The following is a 27,544-nucleotide window of genomic DNA, read 5'->3' on the forward strand; positions in this document are numbered from 1 at the left end:
TTGCAGCATTCATTTCCAGACGTGTTAATACCCTCGTTATCCAGCAATGGGGTCTTAATGATGCTGCGCCTACAACAAAGGGATTAGAGAAGAACCCTTGAAGAGACCACCACAAAGGAGCCGAGACATGATGTAACCACAGATTGTGTAACATCTAACGAGCCAGATGTGGCCCGGGTCTAATGCGATCAGCAGAGCCATCACTTCCCCGCGCTGCGGTTTGGTTTTCCGCTCGCAGGAACAAGTTCTGTTACAGAATAACCTGATTGCGGTTTTACTTACCAGCTACAAGACGGATCGGCCCATGTCAGTATGGTCACCCCAGAACGCTGGGACGGTGGGCCGTAATGCCCGTCCTGGCTGCCAGCAGCGCTCCCCAGGCTGCGGGCGCTATTCCTGGGAGGGAATCTGATCCTAACGAGGTTACGTCCTCTCCTAATGAGCATTGTAGACTTATTATCTCCCCACAGTCACTCGCTTAACTGGTGAGTCCATTTTAATTTCTGCTTCCCAAGCAAAACCAGCGTCCCTGCTCGCTGCCGGATGATTTCACATAATGGATGAGCCACGAGCAGCAGACAGACACTCCGTAGATGTAAGCGGAATATAATCTCCCCCGCTAGGACCCTCGACGGAGCGTTTCAGGCTTCGTCAATACCTGTCGTGTGCATTAGACCCATTAGCCGATCCATACAATCGGATTAGTTGTCTCTAGGAGTGATCATATCCATCCGCAGTACGAGGAGCGATGCGTCGTCCTCCGGATCACAGAACAATAGAACCATGTTCAAAAAAAGTCCAAAAATAATCCACAATTCTGGTTTTGTAATCGGCCCATAAATTTTCAACGAGGATTTTACCGAAAACTTTCATATGTGCAGTGTATTTTAAGGTGGGATTTATTGGGCAGTAAGTGGACAATCCACAGATAGGAGACTGGCAGGTTTCCCCCATTTTCTAGTGCTGGTTCATATACACGCAGCCCCCCAAATAGCGGATGAAAGGGGCCGAGTGTTTGCTCCTGTACTGCTCAGGGGATAGGTGATCTGCCATAGTTGCCCCCACTACAATGCCGTGTGTCCTGTTCTTCTCCTGCCTCCTCCATGTCACCGGCTCTTTTCTTGCAGATATCTGGACCAGATCGAAGACTTGGAGGCCACCGACACAGAAGACGCAAAGTTAAACTATGGGATCATCATTGATTGCGGCAGCAGCGGCTCGCGGGTGTTCGTCTACTTCTGGCCGCCGCACAATGGAAACCCGCACGACCTCCTGGATATTAAGCAGATGAGGGATCGCGGCAGCAAACCTGTGGTGAAGAAGATCAAGCCAGGTAGGTACCGGGAGCAACCTGCCGGCAGTCTGCAGTCCGCATGTCCAGGGGGGATTGTGCAGCTGGAGTGTGTCCCACTATGGTTGCTGCAGACCCTCTTTTTGATATACCATCTATTATTGATATAAAACACTGCCATCCTTTTGATCAAGTGGTTCTGCAGCAGCTGACGGGCGTCTTATGAGGCTCTACAGCAGTTGATGGGGGTAGGATGAGGTTCTGCAGCAGCTGACGGGCTCAGGATGTGGTTCTGCAGCAGCTGACGGGGTGCAGGATGATATACTATTATTGATATAAAACACTGCCATCCTTTTCATAAAGAGGTTCTGCAGCTGCTGACGGGCGTCGTATGAGGCTCTACAGCAGTTGATGGGTGTAGTATGAGGTTCTGCAGCAGCTGACGGGGTGCAGGATGCGGTTCTGCAGTGCAGGATGCGGTTCTACGGCAGCTGACGGGGCGCAGGATGGGGTTCTGCAGCAGCTGACGGGGCGCATGATGGGGTTCAGCAGCTGACGGGGCGCAGGATGGGGTTCAGCAGCAGCTGACGGGGCAGGATGGGGTTCTGCAGCAGCTGACGGGGAGCAGGATAGGGTTCTGCAGCAGCTGACAGGGCACAGGATGGGGTTCTGCAGCAGCTGACGTGGCGCAGGATGGGGTTCTGCAGCAGCTGACGGGGAGCAGGATGCGGTTCTGCAGCAGCGGCCTGGGCGCAGGATGCGGTTCTGCAGCAGCGGCCTGGGCGCAGGATGCGGTTCTGCAGCAGCGGCCTGGGCGCAGGATGCGGTTCTGCAGCAGCGGCCTGGGCGCAGGATGCGGTTCTGCAGCAGCGGCCTGGGCGCAGGATGCGGTTCTGCAGCAGCGGCCTGGGCGCAGGATGCGGTTCTGCAGCAGCGGCCGGGACGCAGGATGCGGTTCTGCAGCAGCGGCCGGGGCGTAGGATGCGGTTCTGCAGCAGCGGCCGGGGCGTAGGATGCGGTTCTGCAGCAGCGGCCGGGGCGCAGGATGCGGTTCTGCAGCAGCGGCCGGGGTGCAGGATGCGGTTCTGCAGCAGCGGCCGGGGCGCAGGATGCGGTTCTGCAGCAGCGGCCGGGGCGCAGGATGCGGTTCTGCAGCAGCGGCCGGGGCGTAGGATGCGGTTCTGCAGCAGCTGACTATTCTATGTCAGGTGGACACTGCTTGTCAGTCAGCGCAGATGGACATACTTTTTGCTACAGTGATCTTACAGATGCTTCTGCAGCTGGAGACAATCGGCTCATCACCTCTGGTGCTCGGCTCATCTCTGTTCGTCCCTGTGATGTGTGTACAGATATCCTGATTCCTGGTGATGCCGGCCTGTGACTCCAGCCTCACGATAGAAGCTGATTTTTGTTGTATAATTGGTTATGTGCTGCCCCCTAGTGAGTATTTTGGGATATTGCAAAGATTTGTTTTGTCACATCAGGGTTAGTTCATGCATCTATAGCTGTAGCACCAGTATTTACTACCAGCCATTGAGTAGATCTACAGTTGTGTGAAAAAGTGTTTGCCCCCTTCCTGATTTCTTATTCTTTTGCATGTTTGTCACAATTTAATGTTTCAGATCAGCAAACAAATGTAAATATTAGACAAAGATAACACAAATAACTGCAAAACGCAGTTTATAAATGAAGGTCTTTTATTATTAAGGGAAAAAGAAATTCACACCTACAGGGCCCTGTGTGAAATGGTGATTGCCCCGTAAAATAACTAGTTGGTCCAATCAAGCGTTTGCGATAACTGGCAATGAGTCTTTTACAACACTCTGGAGGAATTTTGGCCACTCCTCTTTGCAGAATTGTTGTAATTCAGCCACATTGGAGGGTTTCTGAGTATGAACCAATTTTTTAAGGCCATGCCACTGCATTTCAATCGGATTAAGGTCAGGATTTTGACTAGGCCACTCCAAAGTCTGAATCTTGTTTTTAAGCCATTCAGAGGTGGACTTGCCGGTGTGCTTTGGATCGTTGGCCTGCTGCATAACCCTGGCTGGACATTCTCCTTCAGGATTTTTTGGTAGGCAGCAGAACTCATGGTTCCATTTACCACAGCAAGTCTTCCAGGTCCTGAAGCAACAAAACAGCTCCAATCCATCACACTACCTCCACCATATTTTACTGTTGGCATGATGTTCCTTTTTGAAATGCTGTTTAACTTCTATTTCAGATGTAATGGGACATACACCTTCCAAAAACGTTCAACTTTTGTCTCGTCAGTCCACAGAGTATTCTCCTAAAAGGTCTTGGGGCTCATCAAGATGTTTTCTGGCAAAACTGCAACGAGTATTTATGTTCTTCATGCTCAGCATTGGTTTTTGTATTGTAAGTTTGGCATGCCGGCCATTTTTGCCCTGACTCTTTCTTGTGGTGGAGCACTGACCTTAGCTGAGACGAGAGGTCTGCAGTTCTTTGGACTTTGGATGTTGTTGTGAGGTCTTTTGTGACCTCTTGGATGAGCCGTCGCTGTGCTCTCAAGGTGCTTTTGGTTGGCCGGCCACTCCTGGGAAAGTTCACCACCGTTCCATGTTTTCGCTAACTGTGGATAATGTGGGGGGGGGCGCAGTAACTTTGTCACACAGGATCCTGTAGGTTTGCATTTCTTTTTCTCTTGTTAATAAAGATCTTCATTTATAAACTGCATGTTGTGATTACTTGTGTTTACTATTTACATTTGTTTGATGATCTGAAACATTTAATTGCGACAAACATGCTAAAGTATAAGAAACTGTATACGCACAGACTTTCTTGTGGTAGACAACTTCTCTCCGTTCTTCTAGGGATTTCTTCAGTGGCAGCTACACCGGAAAAAGCAAGCGACTACATGAACCCTCTTTTAGCCTATGCAGCATTGTATATCCCGAAAGCGAAGCACAAGGAGACTCCTCTGTACATCCTCTGCACTGCGGGCATGAGGGTCCTGCCGGAGAGGTGAGGAGCTGCTTCTCTGCATTGCAGCTGCGTAATTAATCCTATATATTAAAAGATACTGGTATATTGATGGTCATCAGTAGCCGATCAGAGGAGGTCTCCCACCCGGCACCCCCAATGTTCAGATGTTAGCAGGCCCCATGTTGACTGGATGTGAACAGCACAGCTCCGTACACTGTGTAATAGTCGTTCTTGGGTACTGCAGATCATCTCACATTAAGTAGCAGATGAGCGGCAGTACCGGAGAACAGCCACTACAAAGTGTCGGCTCCAACGTTTGCATCTGGCCGGCGTGGGACCTGCTAACATCTGATCAGCAGTGTACCGGGTGTTGGTCCTCCACTGATCTATTTTAATTTTTTTTATTTCAGTATTTACGTCCTGGTTATCCCCCCCCGTTAATTTCTTCTACTATTTTTAATCCCTTATTTCTACCCATGCATGGTTCCCCGGTCAGTCAGCAGACCGCCATCCTCCAGGATCTGGTGAGGGACGTCCCCCAGGAGTTTGACTTCCTCTTCTCAGAAGCTCACGCGGAGGTCATCTCAGGAAAACAAGAAGGTACGATGCCGATGATTAATCCCACTGTGGTATGTTACCGGTGAGGCTGGTGACAATATGGCCCCCCTAATATGTGCCACGTTGTGTTCCCTCCACTGCAGGCGTTTACGCTTGGATCAGTATAAATTCTGTGCTGGGGCGGTTCGACCACGTCGTAGAAGGTAAGTGAAGATCTGCGAACAATGGGGCAGATTCACGGTAATCAGTGAATGTCCAAGCGTCCGGACCCCCGTCATCTGTATAGGTGATTCCTAATCCTGGGCACAGCCCTTTAATTGTTTTCTGTTATCAGCCATTATACGTATATGAGGCTGGACAACTGGCAGTAAGGTCAGAGGGGAAATGTCTGCCCCCACGTATATGGCTTTATCCGGCACATCTGCAGCGCTCTGCAGTCGGAGGACTTGGAGTGTGATGTTTCTGATGCTCCTTTTTTTTGTAGAGGAAGATGCGGTGGTTGCAGTGACGATAGGTACACAAGAAGACGCCATTATCCGCAAGAGGACGGTGGGCATTATAGACATGGGTGGCGGATCCCTGCAGATCGCTTATGAGGTTCCTAAAACGATGACCTTCCCCTCTACAGAACATGTAAGTGTAGGTCTCGCATCAGATCCAAAGGTCCAGCAGAATAGTGAGTGCAGCTCTGGGGTATAATACAGGATGTAACTCAGGATCAGTAATGTAATGTATGTACACAGTGACTGCACCAGCAGAATAGTGAGTGCAGCTCTGGGGTATAATACAGGATGTAACTCAGGATCAGTAATGTAATGTATGTACACAGTGACTGCACCAGCAGAATAGTGAGTGCAGCTCTGGGGTATAATACAGGAAGTTAATGAACTTTTTACGTACTTGTAATTCTTTGTTGTACATTTCAGGAGGAAGTTGCAAAAATGATGCTGGCAGAGTTCAACCTGGGTTGTGATTTGCAGCACAGCGAGCACGTGTACAGGGTGTACGTCACTACATTCTTGGGCTTCGGGGGGAACTTTGCCCGTCAACGTTATGAAGACTCCGTGTTCAATGAGACTGTGACCAAAAATAGGTATTTTATACCCAGTCATTGGAGTGTTCGCAGTTATTACAAAGACTAATTAATCAAGTATAACATTTATTTGTGTAATTTCCTCAGTAGTGATCACTAGGCCATCTCTTTATATAATCACTGGCCAGATGTGGCTCTGAACGCTGCCTGGCTAGGTGAATGGAGGGATCTGTATCTGCAAATGGCCGGGGGACACCTTCAAGACATTTCATTGCGGATTATGTAGACATGCTCTGCATTTCTTTAGTGGGAAGGGATCAGACAAGTGTACTGGGTAAAGTTTTTCCCTTTTATCAAGACCATTCGTTGGTTGGCCTGATGGAAGGAGCTGGCCGTATCCCCTGTAGGTGCAAACACGACCTCACCAGCGCCGCTCGAGTCCCTATGTAGAACTGAGTGGCATCTGACAATCCCTTTAATACACTAACTGACATATCATCTTTTGCTGCAGAGCACTGGGAGAACAGAAGGGCATTAATCCCAGCTCGCCGTACTTGGACCCATGTTTACCAGTTGGACATAAGGACAAGATTCAGCGGCAGGAGCAGGATTTCCATATGTTGGGCAAAGGGAACTGGGATGGCTGCCGGCAGCTACTGGAACCGCTCTTATCCAAATCTAATGACTCTCAGGCCTATCTGAATGGCGTGTACCAGCCGGCCATCGACTTCTCAAACAGTGAATTCTACGGTTTCTCAGAGTTTTACTATTGCACAGAGGACGTGCTGCGGATGGGAGGCGTGTATGACAATGAGAAGTTTTCCAAAGCCGCCAAGGTACGTGGCAGTGACCCAGCGACCGGCCCTTCAGGCCACGTGCACATGTTGCGGAAAGTGGTGCGGATTTTTCCGGACTGATTTTGGTAAATCCGCAGGTAATCCGCACCGCGGAATTACCGTGATTTTTTGTGCGGATTCCTATTATGGAGCAGGTGTAAACTGCTGCGGAATCCACACAAAGAATTGACATGCTGCGGAATAAACCGCTATGTTTCCATGCGTTTTTTTTCCGCAGCATGTGCACTGCAGATTTTGTTTTTCATAGGTTTACATGGTACTGTAAACTCAAGGAAAACTGCTGTGAATCCGCAGAGGCCAATCCACTGCGGATTCGCAAGCAAAATCTGCAACGTGTGCACATACCCTCAGAGCGGCGATGTTAGTTCATGTTCCTCTTCTGTTCTTATTAACAGGATTATTGCAGCATGCCCTGGACAACACTGAGCGAACGCTTCAGCCAGGGTCTGTACTCTGGCCACGCCGACCTGCACCGACTAAAGTACGTTTCTCAGGACATGGCGCTCCCGACCGGTCTGTCGTTTAGATAAATACTTTATCAGTAAAATATCAATACTCTGCTGTTCTGAATGCATATGCATTTCCTGGAGGTATAACAGAGGAACAGCTCCAAGCACATGTAGGGAAAAAAAATGCAAGCATTTACTCAAACACACATGTCCAAAGATATAGGACAGGTTCAAAAGGAACTTAGAAGCTGCCAGAAATAATTTTTACTCCCATGCTGATACACGATCAGCTACATTCCCACAATGAGTTTTTGGTGTTTTTTTTTTTATTTTTTACATATGTATTTTTTGCATATTTTCGAATAAATGCAAGTAACTTATTTTAACTAGATGGGTATTTCCTGAAGGAACTACAGATAGTGCTTTGGAATGGTGCCCGGGTTGCCCCAGCAAGACTTTCACACTTGGGTGCCCCTCAGGCGCTGGTTTGGTAGTTGTAGCCACTCTGGGTCCGATTTGGCGGGCGGCGCCACTCTGGGTCCAATATAGCGGGCGGCGCCACTCTGGGTCCGATTTGGCGGGCGGGGTTACTCTGGGTCCGAATTGGCGGGCAGCGCCACTCTGGGTCCGATTTGGCGGGCGGCGCCACTCTGGGTCCGATTTGGCGGGCGGCGTCACTCTGGGTCCGATTTGGCGGGCGGCGTCACTCTGGGTCCGATTTGGCGGGCGGCGTCACTCTGGGTCCGATTTGGTGGGCGGCGCCACTCTGGGTCCGATTTGGTGGGCGGGGCCACTCGGGGTCCGATTTGGTGGAAGGGGTCACTCTGGGTCCGATTTGGTGGAAGGGGTCACTCTGGGTCTGATTTGGTGGAAGGGGTCACTCTGGGTCCGATTTGGTGGGCGGAGCCACTCTGGGTCCGATTTGGTGGGCGGGGTCACTCTGGGTCCGATTTAGGGGGCGGGGTCACTCTGGGTCTGATTTGGTGGGCCGGGCCTCTCGGGTTCCGAATTGGTGAGCGGGGTAATCTACTATATAATTGTCTAAGGGCACTTCCGTCTTTCTGTCTCACAACACCGCTACGTCATCATCTCGTGAGACCGCAATGCACTCTTGGGACCGGAGCGCGCAACAAGCATCGGGTACCGGCCACTCCAGGTGCAACAAGCATCGTGTACCGGCCGCTCTAGGAGGTGCAACAACCATCAGATACCGGCCGCTCCAGGAGGTGAGTATGTAACTTTTTTATTTTAATTCTTTTTTTTTTTTTAACAGGGATATGCAGTATACTATGTGACTGGACAATATACTACGTGACTGGGCAGTATAACTACGTGGCACTGCGCTGTATACTGCGTGGCTCTGCGCTGTATACTGCGTGGCTCTGCGCTGTATACTACGCGGCTCTGCGCTGTATACTACGCGGCTCTGCGCTGTATACTACGCGGCTCTGCGCTGTATACTACGCGGCTCTGCGCTGTATACTGCCTGGCTCTGCGCTGTGTACTGCGCGGCTCTGCGCTGTGTACTGCGCGGCTCTGCGCTGTGTACTGCACGGCTCTGCGCTGTGTACTGCGCGGCTCTGCACTGTGTACTGCGCATTCTGCGCTGTATACTGCGCGGCTCTGCGCTGTATACTGCGCGGCTCTGCGCTTTGTACTGCGCGGCTCTGCGCTATATACTGCGTGGCTCTTCGCTGTATACTACGCGGCTCTGCGCTATGTACTGCGCGGCTCTGCGCTGTGTACTGCGCGGCTCTGCGCTGTGTACTGCGCGGCTCTGCACTGTGTACTGCTCGGCTCTGCGCTGTGTACTGCGCGGCTCTGCGCTGTGTACTGCTCGGCTCTGCGCTGTGTACTGCTCGGCTCTGCGCTGTGTACTGCGCGGCTCTCCGCTTTATACTGCGTGGCTCTGCGCTGTGTACTGCTCGGCTCTGCGCTGTGTACTGCTCGGCTCTGCGCTGTGTACTGCACGGCTCTGCGCTTTATACTGCGCGGCTGTGCGCTGTGTACTGCTCGGCTCTGCGCTGTGTACTGCGCGGCTCTGCGCTGTGTACTGCTCGGCTCTGCGCTGTGTACTACGCGGCTCTGTGCTGTGTACTGCGCGGCTCTGCGCTGTGTACTGCGCGGCTCTGCGCTGTGTACTGCTCGGCTCTGCGCTGTGTACTGCGCGGCTCTCCGCTTTATACTGCGCGGCTCTGCGCTGTGTACTGCGTGGCTCTGCGCTGTGTACTGCGCGGCTCTGTGCTGTGTACTGCGCGGCTCTGCGCTGTGTACTACACGGCTCTCCGCTTTCTACTGCGCGGCTCTGCGCTGTGTACTGCGCGGCTCTGCGCTGTGTACTGCGCGGCTCTGCGCTGTGTACTGCGTGGCTCTGCGCTTTATACTGCGCGGCTTTGCGCTGTGTACTGCATGGCTCTGCGCTGTGTACTGCGTGGCTCTGCGCTGTGTACTGCGCGGCTCTGCGCTGTGTACTGCGCGGCTCTGCGCTGTGTACTGCGCGGCTCTGCGCTGTGTACTGCGCGGCTCTGCGCTGTGTACTGCGCGGCTCTGCGCTGTGTACTGCGCGGCTCTGCGCTTTATACTGCGCGGCTCTGCGCTGTGTACTGCGCGGCTCTGCGCTGTGTACTGCACGGCTCTGCGCTTTATACTGCGCGGCTCTGCGCTGTGTACTGCACGGCTCTGCGCTGTGTACTGCGCAGCTCTGCGCTGTGTACTGCACGTTTATACTGCGCGGCTCTGCGCTGTGTACTGCGCGGCTCTGCGCTTTATACTGCGCGGCTCTGCGCTGTGTACTGCGCGGCTCTGCGCTGTGTACTGCGCGGCTCTGCACTGTATACTGCGTGGCTGTGCAATATACTACGTGGACATGCATATTCTAGAATACCCGATGAGTTAGAATCGGGCCACCATCTAATAATTATAAGACTACAGATAGTGGTTTGGAATTGTGCTGTACTGTCACTTTAAGAGCTGATATTATCTGACAAAACTTGTGACCTGGTGAGCTGATGTAGATTTCATAGGCGTTGGCATAGTAACTGTGTCTGACTGCGCATATCAATGAGCTAATCAGCCAGGTGGCAGTTATTTTTAGAAAATGCCTCAGAAACCAGCCCATTATAAACGTATTGGAAAATTTCTCTATTGAAACGCATTGAAAGACTTTTTTCAAACACAAATTGCGCAAAAACCACAAATCCGATCGGCACGAAAAATACTTAGCACACCTCTTGGGGACGCTGGCTTCGAAATGACACCTCACTGGAGTCTGTGAGTTTAGCGGTTCGGGCCGCATTACGTGCGGACTGAATAATAAGAATAAGAAGTTTACCACGGTGGAATAACAGTATAGTGCTTTGTTCCAAAGCACTATAATAACTAGATGGGTATTTCCTGAAGGAACTACAGATAGTGCTTTGGAATGGTGCCCGGGCTGCCCCTGCAAGACTTTCACACTTGGGTGCCCCTCAGATGCTGGTTTGGTAGTTGTAGCCCCTCAGGGTTGAGGATTTGGTGGGCGGGGCCACTCTGGGTCCGATTTGGTGGGCCGGGCCACTCTGGGTCCGATTTGGTGGGCCGGGCCACTCTGGGTCCGATTTGGTGGGCCGGGCCACTCTGGGTCCGATTTGGTGGGCCACGTCACTCTGGGTCCGATTTGGTGGGCCACGTCACTCTGGGTCCGATTTGGTGGGCCGGGTCACTCTGGGTCCGATTTGGTGGCCCGGGTCACTCTGGGTCCGATTTGGTGGGCCGGGTCACTCTGGGTCCGATTTGGTGGGCCGGGTCACTCTGGGTCCGATTTGGTGGGCAGGGGGCACTTACTTTTGCACACGGGGCCGGGGCGCACTTACTTTTGCACACGGGGTCGGGGCGCACTTACTTTTGCACACGGGTCCGGGGGGGGCACTTACTTTTCACACACGGGGCCGTGGGGGCACTTACTTTTCACACACGGGGCCGGGGGCGCACTTACTTTTCACACACGGGGCCGGGGGCGCACTTACTTTTGCACACTGGGCCGGGGGCGCACTTACTTTTGCACACGGGGCCGGGGGCGCACTTACTTTTGCACACGGGGCCGGGGGCGCACTTACTTTTGCACACGGGGCCGGGGGCGCACTTACTTTTGCACACGGGGCCGGGGGCGCACTTACTTTTGCACACGGGGCCGGGGGCGCACTTACTTTTGCACACGGGGCGCTCTTACTTTTGCACACGGGGCGCTCTTACTTTTGCACACGGGGCCGGGGGCGCACTTACTTTTGCACACGGGGCCGGGGGCACACTTACTTTTGCACACGGGGCCGGGGGGCACTTACTTTTCACACACGGGGCCGGGGGGCACTTACTTTTCACACACGGGGCCGGGGGGGCACTTACTTTTCACACACGGGGCCGGGGGGGCACTTACTTTTCACACACGGGGCTGGGGGGCACTTACTTTTCACACACGGGGCCGGGGGGGCACTTACTTTTCACACACGGGGCCGGGGGGGCACTTACTTTTCACACACGGGGCCGGGGGGCACTTACTTTTCACATACTCTGCGCTGTATGCTGCGGGGCTCTGCGCTGTATGCTGCGGGGCTCTGCGCTGTATGCTGCGGGGCTCTGCGCTGTATGCTGCGGGGCTCTGCGCTGTATGCTGCGGGGCTCTGCGCTGTATGCTGCGGGGCTCTGCGCTGTATGCTGCGGGGCTCTGCGCTGTATGCTGCGGGGCTCTGCGCTGTATGCTGCGGGGCTCTGCGCTGTATGCTGCGGGGCTCTGCGCTGTATGCTGCGGGGCTCTGCGCTGTATGCTGCGGGGCTCTGCGCTGTATGCTGCGGGGCTCTGCGCTGTATGCTGCGGGGCTCTGCGCTGTATGCTGCGGGGCTCCGCGCTGTATACTGTAATAATAATAAGACTACAGATAGTGCTTTGAAATTGTGCTGTACTGTCACTTTAAGAGCTGATATTATCTGACAAAACTGTGACCTGGTGGAGTTGGTAGGCGTTGGCATAGTAACTGTGTCTGACTGCGCATATCAATGAGCTAATCAGCCAGGTGGCATTTGGCAGTTAAGTTATTTTTAGAAATTGCCTCAGAAACCAGGCCATTTTAAACGTATAGGAAAATTTCCCTATTGAAATGCATTGAAACAATGCTTTCCAATGAGGGGGAAACAATTTTCAAATGCAAATTGCGCCAAAACTACAAATCCGATCGACATGAAAAATACTTAGCACACCTCTCGTGGACGCTGGCTTCGAAATGACACCTCACTGGAGTCTGTGCGTTTTACGGTTTGGGCCGCATTAATTGCGGAAAAAAGCCTAATAATAATAACTAGATGGGTATTTCCTGAAGGAACTACAGATAGTGCTTTGGAATGGTGCCCGGGCTGCCCCTGCAAGACTTTCACACTTGGGTGCCCCTCAGATGCTGGTTTGGTAGTTATAGCCCCTCAGGGTTGAGGATTTGGTGGGCGGGGCTACTCTGGGTCCGATTTGGTGGGCGGCGCCACTCTGGGTCCGATTTGGCGGGCGGCGCCACTCTGGGTCCGATTTGGCGGGCGGCGCCACTCTGGGTCCGATTTGGCGGGCGGCGCCACTCTGGGTCCGATTTGGCGGGCGGCGCCACTCTGGGTCCGATTTGGCGGGCGGCGCCACTCTGGGTCCGATTTGGCGGGCGGCGCCACTCTGGGTCCGATTTGGTGGGCTGGGTCCGATTTGGTGAGCGGGGCAATAATGATAAGACTACAGATAGTGCTTTGTAATTGTGCTGTACTGTCACTTTAAGAGCTGATATTATCTGACAAAACTTGTGACCTGGTGGGCTGATGTAGAGTTTATAGGCGTTGGCATAGTAACTGGGTCTCACTGCGCATATCAATGAGGTAATCAGCCAGGTGGCAGTTATTTTTAGAAATTGCCTCAGAAATCAGGCCCATTATAAACGTATTGGAAAATTTCCCTATTGAAATGCATTGAGACACTTTTTTCAAACGCAAATTGCGCCAAAACTACAAATCCGATCGACACGAAAAATACTTAGCACACCTCTCAGGAACGCTGGCTTCGAAATGACACCTCACTGGAGTCTGTGAGTTTAGCGGTTCGGGCCGCATTACGTGCGGACTGAATAATAATAAGAACTAGATGGGTATTTCCTGAAGGAACTACAGATAGTGCTTTGGAATGGTGCCCGGGTTGCCCCAGCAAGACTTTCACACTTGGGTGCCCCTGAGGTGCTGTTTTGGTAGTTGTAGCCACTCTGGGTCCGATTTGGCGGGCGGCGCCACTCCGGGTCCGATTTGGCAGGCGGCGCCACTCCGGGTCCGATTTGGTGGGCGGCGCCACTCCGGGTCCGATTTGGTGGGCGGCGCCACTCCGGGTCCGATTTGGTGGGCGGCGCCACTCCGGGTCCAATTTGGCGGGCGGCGCCACTCCGGGTCCAATTTGGTGGGCGGCGCCACTCCGGGTCCAATTTGGTGGGCGGCGCCACTCGGGGTCCGATTTGGCGGGCGGCGCCACTCCGGGTCCGATTTGGCGGGCGGCGCCACTCCGGGTCCGATTTGGCGGGCGGCGCCACTCCGGGTCCGATTTGGCGGGCGGCGCCACTCTGGGTCCGATTTTGGCGGGCGGCGCCACTCTGGGTCCGATTTGGTGAGCGGGGCAATAGTTATAATAACACTACAGATAGTGCTTTGAAATTGTGCTGTGCTATCACTTTAAGAGCTGATATTATCTGGCAAAACTGTGCTGGTGTGGTCATGTACAGTTCGCAGGCGTTGGCATAGTAACTGGGCCTGACTGCGCATATCAATGAGCTAATCAGCCAGGTGGCAGGTACATTTCAAATTGCCTCAGAAACCCGGCCATTATAACCTATGGGAAAATTTCCCTATTGAAATGCATTAAAATGAGGGGAAAAAACATTTTCAAACGCAAATTGCGCCAAAACTACAAATCCGATTGACACGAAAAATACTTAGCACACCTCTTGGGGACGCTGGCTTCGAAATGACACCTCATTGGAGTCTGTGAGTGAAGCGGTTCGGGCCGCATTACGTGCGGACTGAATAATAATAATAATAACTAGATGGGTATTTCCTGAAGGAACTACAGATAGTGCTTTGGAATGGTGCCCGGGCTGCCCCTGCAAGACTTTCACACTTGGGTGCCCCTCAGGCGGTCCGATTTGGTGGGTTGGGTCAATCTGGGTCTGATTTTGTGGGCGGGGTAAATCTAGGTCCGATTCGGTGGGCGGGGTCACTTTTGGTCCGATTCTGTGGGCGCGGCCACTCTGGGTCCGATTCGGTGGGCGGAGCCACTCTGGGTCCGATTTGGTGGGCGGGGCACCTTAGGGACCAATTTGGTGGGTGGGGTCACTCGGTCCGATTTGGTGGGCTGGGCACCTCAGGGTCTGATTTGGTGGGCTGGGCACCTCAGGGTCCGATTTGGTGGGTGGGGTCACTCTGGGTCCGATTTGGTGGGCGGGGTCACTCTGGGCCCGATTTGGTGGAAGGGGTCACTCTGGGTCCGATTTGGTGGAAGGGGTCACTCTGGGTCTGATTTGGTGGAAGGGGTCACTCTGGGTCCGATTTGGTGGGCGGAGCCACTCTGGGTCCGATTTGGTGGGCGGGGTCACTCTGGGTCTGATTTAGGGGGCGGGGTCACTCTGGGTCCGATTTGGTGGGCCGGGCCCCTCGGGGTCCGATTTGGTGGGCCGGGCCTCTCGGGTTCCGAATTGGTGAGCGGGGTAATCTACTATCTAATTATCTAAGGGCACTTCCGTCTTTCTGTCTCACAACACCGCTACGTCATCATCTCGTGAGACCGCAATGCACTCTTGGGACCGGAGCGCGCAACAAGCATCGGGTACCGGCCACTCCAGGTGCAACAAGCATCGTGTACCGGCCGCTCTAGGAGGTGCAACAACCATCAGATACCGGCCGCTCCAGGAGGTGAGTATGTAACTTTTTTATTTTAATTGTTTTTTTTTTAACAGGGATATGCAGTATACTATGTGACTGGACAATATACTACGTGACTGGGCAGTATAACTACGTGGCTCTGCGCTGTATACTGCGTGGCTCTGTGCTGTATACTGCGTGGCTCTGCGCTGTATACTACGCGGCTCTGCGCTGTATACTACGCGGCTCTGCGCTGTATACTGCGTGGCTCTGCGCTGTGTACTGCGCGGCTCTGCGCTGTGTACTGCACGGCTCTGCGCTGTGTACTGCGCGGCTCTGCACTGTGTACTGCGCGTTCTGCGCTGTATACTGCGCGGCTCTGCGCTGTATACTGCGCAGCTCTGCGCAGCTCTGCGCTTTGTACTGCGCGGCTCTGCGCTATATACTGCGTGGCTCTTCGCTGTATACTACGCGGCTCTGCGCTGTGTACTGCGCGGCTCTGCGCTGTGTACTGCGCGTGTCCGTGCTGTGTACTGCGCGTGTCTGCGCTGTATACTGCGGGGCTCTGCACTGTATACTGCGGGGCTCTGCGCTGTATACTACGCGGCTCAGCGCTGTATACTGCGCGGCTCTGCGCTGCATACTGCGTGGCTCTACGCTGCGTACTGCGCAGCTCTGCGCTGTATACTGGGTGGCTCTGCGCTGTGTACTGCGCGGCTCTGTGCTGTGTACTGTGCGGCTCTGCACTGTGTACTGCGCGGCTCTGCGCTGTGTACTGCGCGGCTCTGCGCTGTGTACTGCGCGGCTCTGCGCTTTATACTGTGCGGCTCTGCGCTCTGTACTGCGCGGCTCTGCGCTGTGTACTGCGCAGCTCTGCGCTGTATACTGCGCGGCTCTGCGCTGTGTACTGCGCGGCTCTGCGCTGTGTACTGCGCAGCTCTGCGCTGTATACTGCGCGGCTCTGCGCTGTGTACTGCGCAGCTCTGCGCTGTATACTGCGCGGCTCTGCGCTGTATACTGCGCGGCTCTGCGCTGTGTACTGCGCGGCTCTGCGCTGTGTACTGCGCTGTGTACTGCGCGGCTCTGCGCTGTGTACTGCTCGGCTCTGCGCTGTGTACTGCGCGGCTCTGCGCTGTGTACTGCGCGGCTCTGCGCTGTGTACTGCGCGGCTCTGCGCTGTGTACTGCGCGGCTCTGCGCGGTATACTGCGCGGCTCTGCGCTTTATACTGTGCGGCTCTGCTCTCTGTACTGCACGGCTCTGCGCTGTCTACTGCGCGGCTCTGCGCTGTGTACTGCTCGGCTCTGCGCTGTGTACTGCGCGGCTCTCCGCTTTATACTGCGCGGCTCTGCGCTTTATACTGCGCGGCTTTGCGCTGTGTACTGCATGGCTCTGCGCTGTGTACTGCGCGGCTCTGCGCTGTGTACTGCACGGCTCTGCGCTGTGTACTGCACGGCTCTGCGCTTTATACTGCGCGGCTCTGCGCTGTGTACTGCACGGCTCTGCGCTGTGTACTGCGCGGCTCTGCGCTGTGTACTGCACGGCTCTGCGCTTTAAACTGCGCGGCTCTGCGCTGTGTACTGCACGGCTCTGCGCTGTGTACTGCGCGGCTCTGCGCTGTGTACTGCGCGGCTCTGCGCTTTATACTGCGCGGCTCTGCGCTGTGTACTGCGCGGCTCTGCGCTGTGTACTGCGCGGCTCTGCGCTGTGTACTGCACGGCTCTGCGCTTTATACTGCGCGGCTCTGCGCTGTGTACTGCACGGCTCTGCGCTGTGTACTGCGCGGCTCTGCGCTGTGTACTGCACGGCTCTGCGCTGTATACTGCGCGGCTCTGCGCTGTGTACTGCACGGCTCTGCGCTGTGTACTGCGCGGCTCTGCGCTGTGTACTGCGCGGCTCTGCGCTGTGTACTGCGCGGCTCTGCGCTGTGTACTGCGCGGCTCTGCGCTGTGTACTGCGCGGCTCTGCGCTGTGTACTGCACGGCTCTGCCCTGTATACTGCGTGGCTGTGCAATATACTACGTGGACATGCATATTCTAGAATACCCGATGAGTTAGAATCGGGCCACAGTCTAATAATCATAAGACTACGGACAGTGGTTTGGAATTGTGCTGTACTGTCACTTTAAGAGCTGATATTATCTGACAAAACTTGTGACCTGGTGAGCTGATGTAGATTTCATAGGAGTTGGCATAGTAACTGTGTCTGACTGCGCATATCAATGAGCTAATCAGCCAGGTGGCAGTTATTTTTAGAAATTGCCTCAGAAACCAGCCCATTATAAACGTATAGGAAAATTTCTCCATTGAAACGCATTGAAAGACTTTTTTCAAACACAAATTGCGCAAAAACTACAAATCCGATCGACACGAAAAATACTTAGCACACCTCTCAGGAACGCTGGCTTCGAAATGACACCTCACTGGAGTCTGTGAGTTTAGCGGTTCGGGCCGCATTACGTGCGGACTGAATAATAAGAATAAGAAGAAGTTTACCACGGTGGAATAACAGTATAGTGCTTTGTTCCAAAGCACTATAACTAGATGGGTATTTCCTGAAGGAACTACAGATAGTGCTTTGGAATGGTGCCCGGGCTGCCCCTGCAAGACTTTGACACTTGGGTGCCCCTCAGGCGGTCCGATTTGGTGGGTTGGGTCAATCTGGGTCTGATTTTGTGGGCGGGGTAAATCTAGGTCCGATTCGGTGGGCGGGGTCACTTTTGGTCCGATTCTGTGGGCGGAGCCACTCTGGGTCCGATTTGGTGGGTGGGGCACCTTAGGGACCAATTTGGTGGGTGGGGTCACTCGGTCCGATTTGGTGGGCTGGGCACCTCAGGGTCTGATTTGGTGGGCTGGGCACCTCAGGGTCCGATTTGGTGGGTGGGGTCACTCTGGGTCCGATTTGGTGGGCGGGGTCACTCTGGGCCCGATTTGGTGGAAGGGGTCACTCTGGGTCCGATTTGGTGGGCCGGGTCACTCTGGGTCCGATTTGGTGGGCCGGGTCACTCTGGGTCCGATTTGGTGGGCCGGGTCACTCTGGGTCCGATTTGGTGGGCCGGGTCACTCTGGGTCCGATTTGGTGGCCCGGGTCACTTTGGGTCCGATTTGGTAGGCCGGGTCACTCTGACTGACAGCAGGATAAGGGAATGGCTGATAACAGAGAATAGACTGACAGCAGGACAAGGGAATGGCTGATAACAGAGAGAATAGACTGACAGCAGGGGGGAATTGCTGATAACAGAGAGAAATAGACTGACAGCAGGACTCGGAATGGCTGATAACAGAGAGAATAGACTGACAGCAGGACAGGGGAATGGCTGATAACAGAGAAAAATAGACTGACAGCAGTACGGGGAATGGCTGATAACAGAGAGAAATAGACTGACAGCAGGACGGGGAATGGCTGATAACAGAGAGAAATAGACTGGCAGCAGGACGGGAATGGCTGATAACAGAGAGAAATAGACTGACAGCAGGACAGGGGAATGGCTGATAACAGAGAGGAGCTGATATTATCTGACTGACAAAACCTGTTTTCTAGTGGGCTCGTAGGCGTTGGCATAGTAACTGGATCTGACTGCGCATATCAATGAGGTAATCAGCCAGGTGGCAGTTATTTTTAGAAATTGCCTCAGAAATCAGGCCCATTATAAACGTTTTGGAAAATTTCCCTATTGAAACGCATTGAGACACTTTTTTCAAACGCAAATTGCGCCAAAACTACAAATCCGATCGACACGAAAAATACTTAGCACACCTCTCAGGAACGCTGGCTTCGAAATGACACCTCACTGGAGTCTGTGAGTTTAGCGGTTCGGGCCGCATTACGTGCGGACTGAATAATAATAAGAAGAAGTTTACCACGGTGGAATAACAGTATAGTGCTTTGTTCCAAAGCACTATAATTAATGGGTGCAGAAAATGTACAACATCAAAAACTCATCATGTGAACGTAGCCTTAGAGATACCAAAGGGTGGGTTGTAAAACTAACTGGATTTGATAATATGATAGTACATAGATGCTTTTATATATAAGAAATGAAAATTAAATGTCCCCATCATATAAAAAATCGAAAAATTACTTTAAGAAACAAAACTTAAACTCCCATACAATTTGTGATGATAAATAACCTTTAATATTTTTTCAGTTTTGAAGTTTTTCCTTTTGTTATACGTTTTCAGTAGCAAAACAACCACAACGACTCGTCCAATGAATTGTTGACATCATCTGTAACGATTGTTTATATAGTGGTGAAAAAAAATGAAACTTTCAAAATATCGATATACATTTGAACTCCAATGTTTCTTTATGGAATAATGGCATCTACATAAAATACAGCTCATCCCACCGACGGCAAAAGTCTCTTGTAGCTGAACAGAAAATGGGGGGGGGGGGGGGGAAGAAGTTCTGACTGTTGAGCAGAAAAAAAAAAAACCAATGGTTTTATGCAGGTGATGACAGTGGATCTGCACGTGAACTATCCCACATTTCTGCTCTCCAGGTATCAGTGCTTTAAGTCTGCATGGATGCATAAAGTGCTTCACGATGGTTTCCACTTTCCTTCCAATTACCCGAACCTGAAGACGGCCCAGCTGGTGTATGACAAGGAGGTGCAGTGGACGCTCGGAGCGATGCTCTACAAGACCCGCTTCCTGCCACTCAGGTACGTGATCTATACATATAGTCTTGGCTCTGACATTTGATGGCAGACTCCCTGGGGCACGGTCTGAAGATCCGCAGCAGCAGCTGTTGCCTGGAGTCTACGTTCACACGTTGGGTGCAGATTTCTAAACTAAAATCCACAGCGTTTCTGCAGCTAAATCCATGAACATTTCACACCCACAATGGTCCGAAGCCTGAGATGCAAGGAATTGTTTTTCCATCCTGCCAGCAAAGATTTGCTAACAAGATAGTGGCTGTACAGTGACAAGGAGTCGCTGTCACAAACCGCTCCTTATACCTCAGCTTCCTGGTATGGACAATGTCTGCAGACAGCCGGAGGCATCAATCAGACGACTATAACGTGGGCACATCTTAGCATCTGTCTTACAGCCCGATAGCGAGTCTGCTGCCCCAAACTAACCGCATAGATCTCCAGGATACTGAGATTAGATCATAAATCCTGCAATCAGGAGGGACGGCCATCCTTAAAGTATTATTCCCACCTTCATACATTGGTATTGTTGACAAGTGCTTGTAAATGCAAGCAATTTTTAATCCATCCTTGAGATACTAATACTTTTCTAATTTTGCTTACAACTCCTTGCCTTGGAGACTGACCATCGCTGCTAGACAGCAGAACAGGTGCAGCGCGCTATTGTGCTTTGATGCCCTGTTTTGAAGCTGCCAGGATCGCTGGAGTGCGCTGTTGTCTCCTAAACCTGGCAGCCTCAGCGCAGTGCTTACAAGCTAGAGAGAAGCTGTGGTCGGTCTCCTAGGTGACAAACTAAACAGATGGAAAAAAGGTTAGTGTCTCAAGAACAAATGCAAATTTCAATAAGCGGAAAGTTGCAAAAAATGCTTGTATTTACAAGAATTGACAAGATCCATCTCAACTGGGAATATAACACTTTATTTAGATCCTAAAATCGCTAATGCAGCCGTCTGAGTTCCAGATGTATTGGTCACAGATATCGCCCCCCTTGATCACAAGTCTTTCTTCTTGCAGGGACATCCGGCAAGACGGCTCTCGCCCGGCTCACGTTAGCTGGTACAGGATCTCGTTTGTCTACAACCACTACCTGTTCTTCGCCTGCATCCTGGTGGTGCTGCTGGCCATTATTCTGTATATATTCCGCCTGAGACGCATCCACAGGAGGCTGGCGCGGGCCTCCGCCCTGGACTTGTTATTATTGGAGGAGGGGGTTCACGTGTTGGCAGAGCCTGCGCTTCCCAGATAATGCCGGTCCAGCACATTGGGGGTTAACGCTAACTATGCATTGTACGGCCCAATTCAGATGTTCGTGTGTCACCGTTCATGTACAGACTGGCATTGGCTCTCCGAACCTGAATGTGAGCCTGTCGTGTGTGTAGCAGGAGATTAGCGACCAGTCTGCGCGTCACGGCCCAAACACGGACGACTGAATTCGGCTTTACGTGATTTCTCTTTTGCTGATAGTCTTTTATCTCCTTTGTGTCATGGTCACCAGTGTCACATTTACACACAAGTCCGCCATTACAGTGGCTTGCAAAATGATTCCCCCCTGTGGCTTTTTACCTATTTTGGTACATCACAACCTGCGTTTGAATTCCTTTGTAATCCGATTCGTGTGTGATGCATCAGCACTAAATAGTCTAAGTTGGTGAAGGGAGAAAAATATAGGCATAAGCTTGATTTACAGGATCAAGTAACTAAGATTGTCATGTGCATATGTGTTCACCCACAGAGGCTACAACACCATTAACAATAGGCAGCACTAACCAAAAACCACGAGGACCAAGGAGATCTCCGAACTAGTGAGGGACAAAGTTGTTGGAAAATACAAGTCAGAGTTGGGTTATATAAAAAAAAAAGTCCATCCTAATTTCTGATGATCCCCCGGAACCTCATCAAATGGTAAAAAAACTTGGCCAACAGACCTGACAAGAGAGGGTCGCCCACCAAAACTCTCAGCCTGGGCAAGGAGGACATTAATCAGAGAAGCAGCACAGACACTAAAGGTAACCCTGAAGGAGCTGCAGAGTTCCCAAGCAGAGACTGGAGCATCTGTCCATATGACCACAATAAGCCGATCACAGCACAGTGGTGGCCTTTATAGAAGAGTGGGCAGAAAAAGCCTTTACTTACACAAATTGTAAGGCTTGAGTTTGCCAAAAGGCATGTGGGAAGCTGCTGTGGTCAGACGAGACCAAAATTCAACTTTTTGGTCACCAAGGTGAACACTGTCTGGTGCCAAAACAGCACAGCTCATCACCCCAAGAACACCATCCCCACAGTGAAACATTGTGGAGGCAGCATCATGCTGTGGGAATGTTTTTTGGCAGCAGGGACAGGGCACATGGATGGTGCGAAATGCAGGGACATTCTTGAGCAAAACCTGTTTCAATCTGTTAGTGATTTGAGACTAGGACGGAGGTTCACCTTCCAACAAGACAATGACCCAAAGCATACTGCTAAAGCAACATTCTGGTGGTTTAAGGGGGAATGTGTAAATGTTTTGCAGTGGCCTAGTCAAAGCCCAGACTGTAATCCAATTGAGAATCTATGAAGATTGCTGTTCACCAGAGGAAACGATCTAACTTGAAGAAGCTGGAGCCGTTTTGCCTTGAGGAATAGGAAAAATCCTAGTGGCAAAATGTGGGAAGCTCATAGAGACTTATCCAAAGCGACTTGCAGCAGTAATTGCCGCAAAAGGAGGCTCTACAAAAGTATAGACTGTAGGGGGTGAATAAGTAGTTATGCACACCTGAAGTTTTTACTTATTTCATCCTATTTGTTGTTTGCTTCAAAATAGTTGTAGACATGTTCTTTACATGAACTGATGCAAACCCTAAAAAAGGTGAGATTCCGGGTTGTGAGGTAGCAAAACACAAAAAATGCTGGGGGGTGAATAGTGATGAGCGAATATACTCATTGCTTGTGTTTTCTCTAGTCACCTTCCACGACGGCATATGGAGGTTGTCTCTTTGCCCTAATGGGGAACAGGAAACACAGAGGTTAAAAGGACCTCCCACTTGCCAGTGTCTTTCCTGTTCCCCATGGGACAGGGAGAGGTTTTCCATGTGCTGTAGTGGCCGGCGGCTACGGTACCTTCACAGGCGCTGCCTGTTTAGCCGGGCAGCAGACGGTCGCTTCATGCCTCCTCCTTGCGCTGCTCCCGTCGTCCTGCTCGCAGGTCCTCGGGACCCCCTCCCGGCCTTCCCGCACCCCCACGAGGGCAAAGCAGGCCTGGGTTCCCTGACCGGGCTCCTCCTGGAGCTGCCCGGCGTCCTCCTCCTCCATGCTGTCGGCTCGGCGTTCCGGAAGTGACGGCAGCTCTCGCGCGTCACTTCCGGTTTCTCCATACACCGAGAAGCCGGTACTTCCGGTTTTCGCCGGCCGGCGTGTCGGACCATAGAACTCCCTCACCTGGATCCTGGAGGGGGAGGGGGATTAATCGCTGGAAGCAGGTGCTAGGATGGCGTCCATAAAAGCCTGCTGAACCACCACTGAGGTAAGGCTATTTTCCCCAGTATGGATGGTTCTTCATGCCCCGTATCTGCGGAGCCCAGCGCCACCCCTGCCTCTGTGAGTGTTTGCAGGGATGGGATCCGGGAGGAGTGTAGCAGGGGTTAGAAGTCCTCACCCCTCTCTCCTTTTATATTTTTCAGGGAGAAAAATCTGCCCCTAAAGGTGCCAATAGGAAGAAGTGCCCTGTCTGTTCCCTTAAATGCCCTCCTAACTGGGATAAGAAACTCTGTTAGTCATGTACTGACAGGGTAATAAGAGCTGAGCAGCCATCACTGTTGGATGAGATTCGCTCACTGGTAAAACAGGAGGTACAATCTTCCCTGGCAGCTTTTACACCTCCACCCCCACCTCCGCAGCCGCAACCTCATTCCCCGGCTAAAAAGAGGAAGATCCAGGTTGTGGAATCCGACTCGGATTCGGACCTCTCTCATGCCTCATCTGTTGGCTGGGAGGATCCAGTATCACCTAAAGCTGAGGTCAGGAAATACCTTTTTTCCTCAGACTATATTGAGGATCTAGTCTCTGCTGTCCATATACCATGGGACTAGAAGAGGAACCTGTATCGCAGTCCATTCAGGATCAGATGTTTGGTGGTCTTTCAGCGGAGAAGAGAGTGGGCTTCCCAGTTCATGCTAACATTATCAGTATGCTTAATCAGGAATGGGAACTACTTGAGAAGCGTCTCAGTACCCCTTCAGAAATGAAGCACAGATTTCCGCTTGAGGATGATCTTAAATTGGACATTCCCAAGGTCGATGTGCAGGTGGCCAGAGTCGCTAAAAGAACTGCACTCCCCTTTGAGGATTCTTCACAATTGAAGGATCCCATGGATAGGAAAATCGAAAGTCTCCTCAGGAAATCATGGGAAACTTCTACATCTGTCCTTAAGGCTAACGTCGCCTCCACCTGTGTGGCTAGAGCCCTCTCCTGCTGGCTTGAGAAATTAGAGAATCACATATCTCAAGGTACCTCAAGAGGCGAGATATTGGATTCCCTCCCCATTTTACATAAGGCTTCGGGGTTTTTGGCGGACGCTTCTCTGGAATCTGTAAGAGTCACCGCCAGATCCCTTGTACTTTCCAACTCTGCCAGAAGAGCCCTCTGGCTTAAGCTATGGAGTGGGGATATCACCTCTAAGGCTAAGCTCTGCGTCATACCCTTTAAAGGAGACTATGTTTTTGGTCCAGCCCTAGACGATATTCTCAATAAGGCCACCGACAAAAAGAAAGTGCATCCGGAGCATAAACAGCCTAGAAAACGTTTTTTTCGTGGCCCACAACCTCAGCCCTCTCAAGCAAGAGGCAAAGGAAAAACCGGCAGGTGGAGCTACGCAAAGGGTAGGGGAAAAAATATTTTTGTCCAGCAGCAGCAGCAGCAGTCCCAACAGGACAAACAATAACCGACCCGGTGGGGGGAAGACTCTCGAAATATGTGGGTCAGTGGGAAAATATCACCAGTTCCCACTGGGTTCTCAACGTCATCAAGGAGGGCCTGTTAATAGAGTTAATTTCTCCCCCCCCCCCCCCTTAGGGTCTAAAAGTCACTTCCCTTCCAACATCAAGGGATCGCAGCCTATTGTCCTTAGGTCTCAAGGATCTTATAAGATCAAATGTAATCTCCCCAGTCCCACAATCAGAATGGGGAAAGGGACACTACTCCCGACTCTTCCTGGTTCCCAAACCTTCGGGAGACGTCCGGATTATTATAAACTTAAAGGGTCTGAATCAGCACGTGAAATATCGCAAGTTCAAGATGGAGTCTGTAAGATCTGCGATCCCTCTGATAGAACATCACTCCTTTATGGCAACCATCGACCTCAAGGATGCGTATTTCCACATCCCTATTCACCCGAGACACAAAAAATCTCAGGTTTGCGATACAGGGGAGTCATCGGGTGGAGCACTATCAGTTTGGAGTCCTTCCCTTCGGCATTTCATCAGCACCGAGGGTGTTCTCCAAGGTGATGGCAGAAGTAGTGTCATTCATCCGGAAACAAGGTGTTTGTATAGTGCCCTATCTGGACGATCTTCTGATAGTAGCTTCCACCGAGGTAACCCTGATATCCCATGTCTCTACCACCCTAGAGATTCTGAGATCCCTAGGTTGGATTCTAAACCTACAAAAATCTCAGCTTCAACCTGCAAAAACCAGGAGATTTCTGGGAGTAATGCTGGACTCAGCAAGACAAATGTCCTTCCTCCCAGACGATCACAGACTTCCCTTAGTAACAAAAATCAGGAAGTTCAAAGAGATGAGGTCTCCTACTCTGCGAGAGGGAATGTCGCTGTTGGGCTCCATGACAGCCTGCATACAGTCGGTGGCTTGGGCTCAAGCTCACTCAAGGACTCTCCAAGCCCACATTCTAGACAATTGGGATGGTCGACCTGGCACTCTTACCAAGAGGATCCACACTCGGGCAGAGTGAAAGCTTCTTTAACATGGTGGATGAATCCCAGGAACCTTCTGAAAGGAGTATGCTGGATTCAGTCCCCTCTAACCACGATCAAAACAGATGCCAGCAAGAGGGGCTGGGGAGCCATAGTAAACCATGTCCCCTATCAAGGTCAGTGGAACCAGTCGATCACCGAGAAATCATCAAACTTCAGGGAGCTCAAAGCCGTGGAAGAGACCCTATTAGCGGCAAGTCATCAGATTTCGGGACAACATGTACAGATATACTCGGACAACATGACCACGGTGGCTCATATCAGGCACCAGGGCAGTACAAGAACCCTCAGTCTAAAAAAGATCTCCGCTCGAATCTTTTCCTGGGCCGAAAAACACCTACTGTCCCTGACAGCAATCCACCTGAAGGGTACTACAAGCATTCAGGCGGACTACCTAAGCCGCCAGGATATCCATCCTGGCGAGTGGAGCCTGGATCTTCAAACATTCGACATGTTGGTACACAGATGGGGTCATCCAGACATCGACCTCTTTGCCTCTCACCAGAATGCAAAAGTCGAAACCTTTTTTCCTTGAACCCAAGAGGCAATCCCAGGGGGTTGGATGCTTTAACCCAAGATTGGCAGTTTCATCTGGCTTACGCATTTCCGCCAATCCCAATCCTTGCCAAGGTTCTACGGAAGATACGCCTAGAAAGGACTCCAACTATCCTGATAGCTCCATTGTGGCCCAAAAGAAGTTGGTTCAACTTTTTATTATCCAACTACAAGTGGATGGACCGGTAATGTTACCGATAAAGCACAATCTTCTCTCTCAGGGTCCCATTCTCCACCCAGACCCTCAGAAGTGGAGCTTGGCGGCGTGGTTGCTGAAACCCAGGTTTTAAGAGCTAAAGGACTATCAATCCCTGTCATAGCTACTCTCCAAAAATCGAGAAAACCGGAAACCAACGCCATCTACAATAAGATCTGGAAAAAGTTTTCTTCATTCTGTCTGCCTAACCTTCCAGACCCTCTCAAGCCTAATATACCCATCATTTTGGATTTTTTACAAAAAGGCTTGGAAATAGGTCTTAGGCCCAGTACCCTCAAGGTCCAGGTCTCTGCACTAAGCTCGGTTTTTGACCAAGATTTAGCGGGTCATCGTTGAATTAAAAGGTTTATGACATCAGCCACTAGAATGAATCCTAGAAAACAAATCATAGTTCCCCCATGGGATCTCAATATAGTACTCCAAGGCCTCACAGGTCCACTCTTTGAACCACTATCTTCTTGTTCTCCACAAAACCTAGCCTACAAAACTGTGTTATTGGTAGCCATTACTTCAGCCAGAAGGATTGGTGAATTGCAGGCCTTATCTATTCGAGAACCTTATCTTCTGGTAAGAGATGATTCAATTGTACTTCGTCTTGATCCGTCCTTTCTTCCGAAGGTTATCTCTGACTTTCATCGTTCTCAAGAGATTTTCCTACCAACCTTTTGCCACGAACCAGCAAACTTGGAAGAAAGAAGATTCAACACCTTGGATGTCCGGCGCATTCTTTTACAGTACTTGGACCAGACCCGTACGTTCAGAATTGATCATAACCTATTTGTCCATCTCTCAGGACAAAACAAAGGGAAAAAAGTAGCCAAAAGTACCATCGCTGCATGGATCAAAAAAGCTATAACGGAAGCCTACCTAGCTCAAAACAAATTGCCTCCAGTAGGGATCAAAGCCCATTCTACCAGATCTACATCGGTTTCCTGGGCAGAAAGAGCAGGCGCATCTCCGGAGCAGATTTGCAGGGCAGCATCGTGGTCTTCACTCCATACCTTCTCTAAACATTACAGACTAGACGTATTGTCCAATAAGGACTTAGCCTTCGGCCGTAAAGTACTCCAGGCCGTTGTCCCTCCCTAGTGCCAAATTAGTTGGTATTCCTCCATATGCCGTCGT

General features: G+C 51.6%; 1 protein-coding gene across 2 annotated transcripts in view; it reads left to right on the plus strand.

The window, feature by feature from the left end:
• ENTPD7 (ectonucleoside triphosphate diphosphohydrolase 7) overlaps nt 1-21,379 on the plus strand; it is a 31,211-nt gene extending 9,832 nt beyond the window's left edge. Inside the window, exons 4-13 of one of the 2 annotated variants that reach the window (XM_077258339.1) lie at nt 1,128-1,333; nt 4,126-4,276; nt 4,734-4,837; nt 4,939-4,998; nt 5,280-5,428; nt 5,722-5,888; nt 6,340-6,664; nt 7,081-7,166; nt 19,532-19,693; nt 20,699-21,379. In XM_077258339.1, coding sequence (XP_077114454.1) covers nt 1,128-1,333; nt 4,126-4,276; nt 4,734-4,837; nt 4,939-4,998; nt 5,280-5,428; nt 5,722-5,888; nt 6,340-6,664; nt 7,081-7,166; nt 19,532-19,693; nt 20,699-20,930 — 1,642 coding nt within the window. In that variant the 3' untranslated portion in view covers nt 20,931-21,379. The remainder of the gene's footprint in view (nt 1-1,127; nt 1,334-4,125; nt 4,277-4,733; nt 4,838-4,938; nt 4,999-5,279; nt 5,429-5,721; nt 5,889-6,339; nt 6,665-7,080; nt 7,167-19,531; nt 19,694-20,698) is intronic. The other variant, XM_077258340.1, reaches the window with a different exon arrangement.
• Nucleotides 21,380-27,544: the final 6,165 nt, after the last annotated feature.

This window comes from Ranitomeya variabilis, chromosome 4, assembly GCF_051348905.1.
Source record: "Ranitomeya variabilis isolate aRanVar5 chromosome 4, aRanVar5.hap1, whole genome shotgun sequence".
NCBI classification, from domain to species: Eukaryota; Metazoa; Chordata; class Amphibia; order Anura; family Dendrobatidae; genus Ranitomeya; species Ranitomeya variabilis.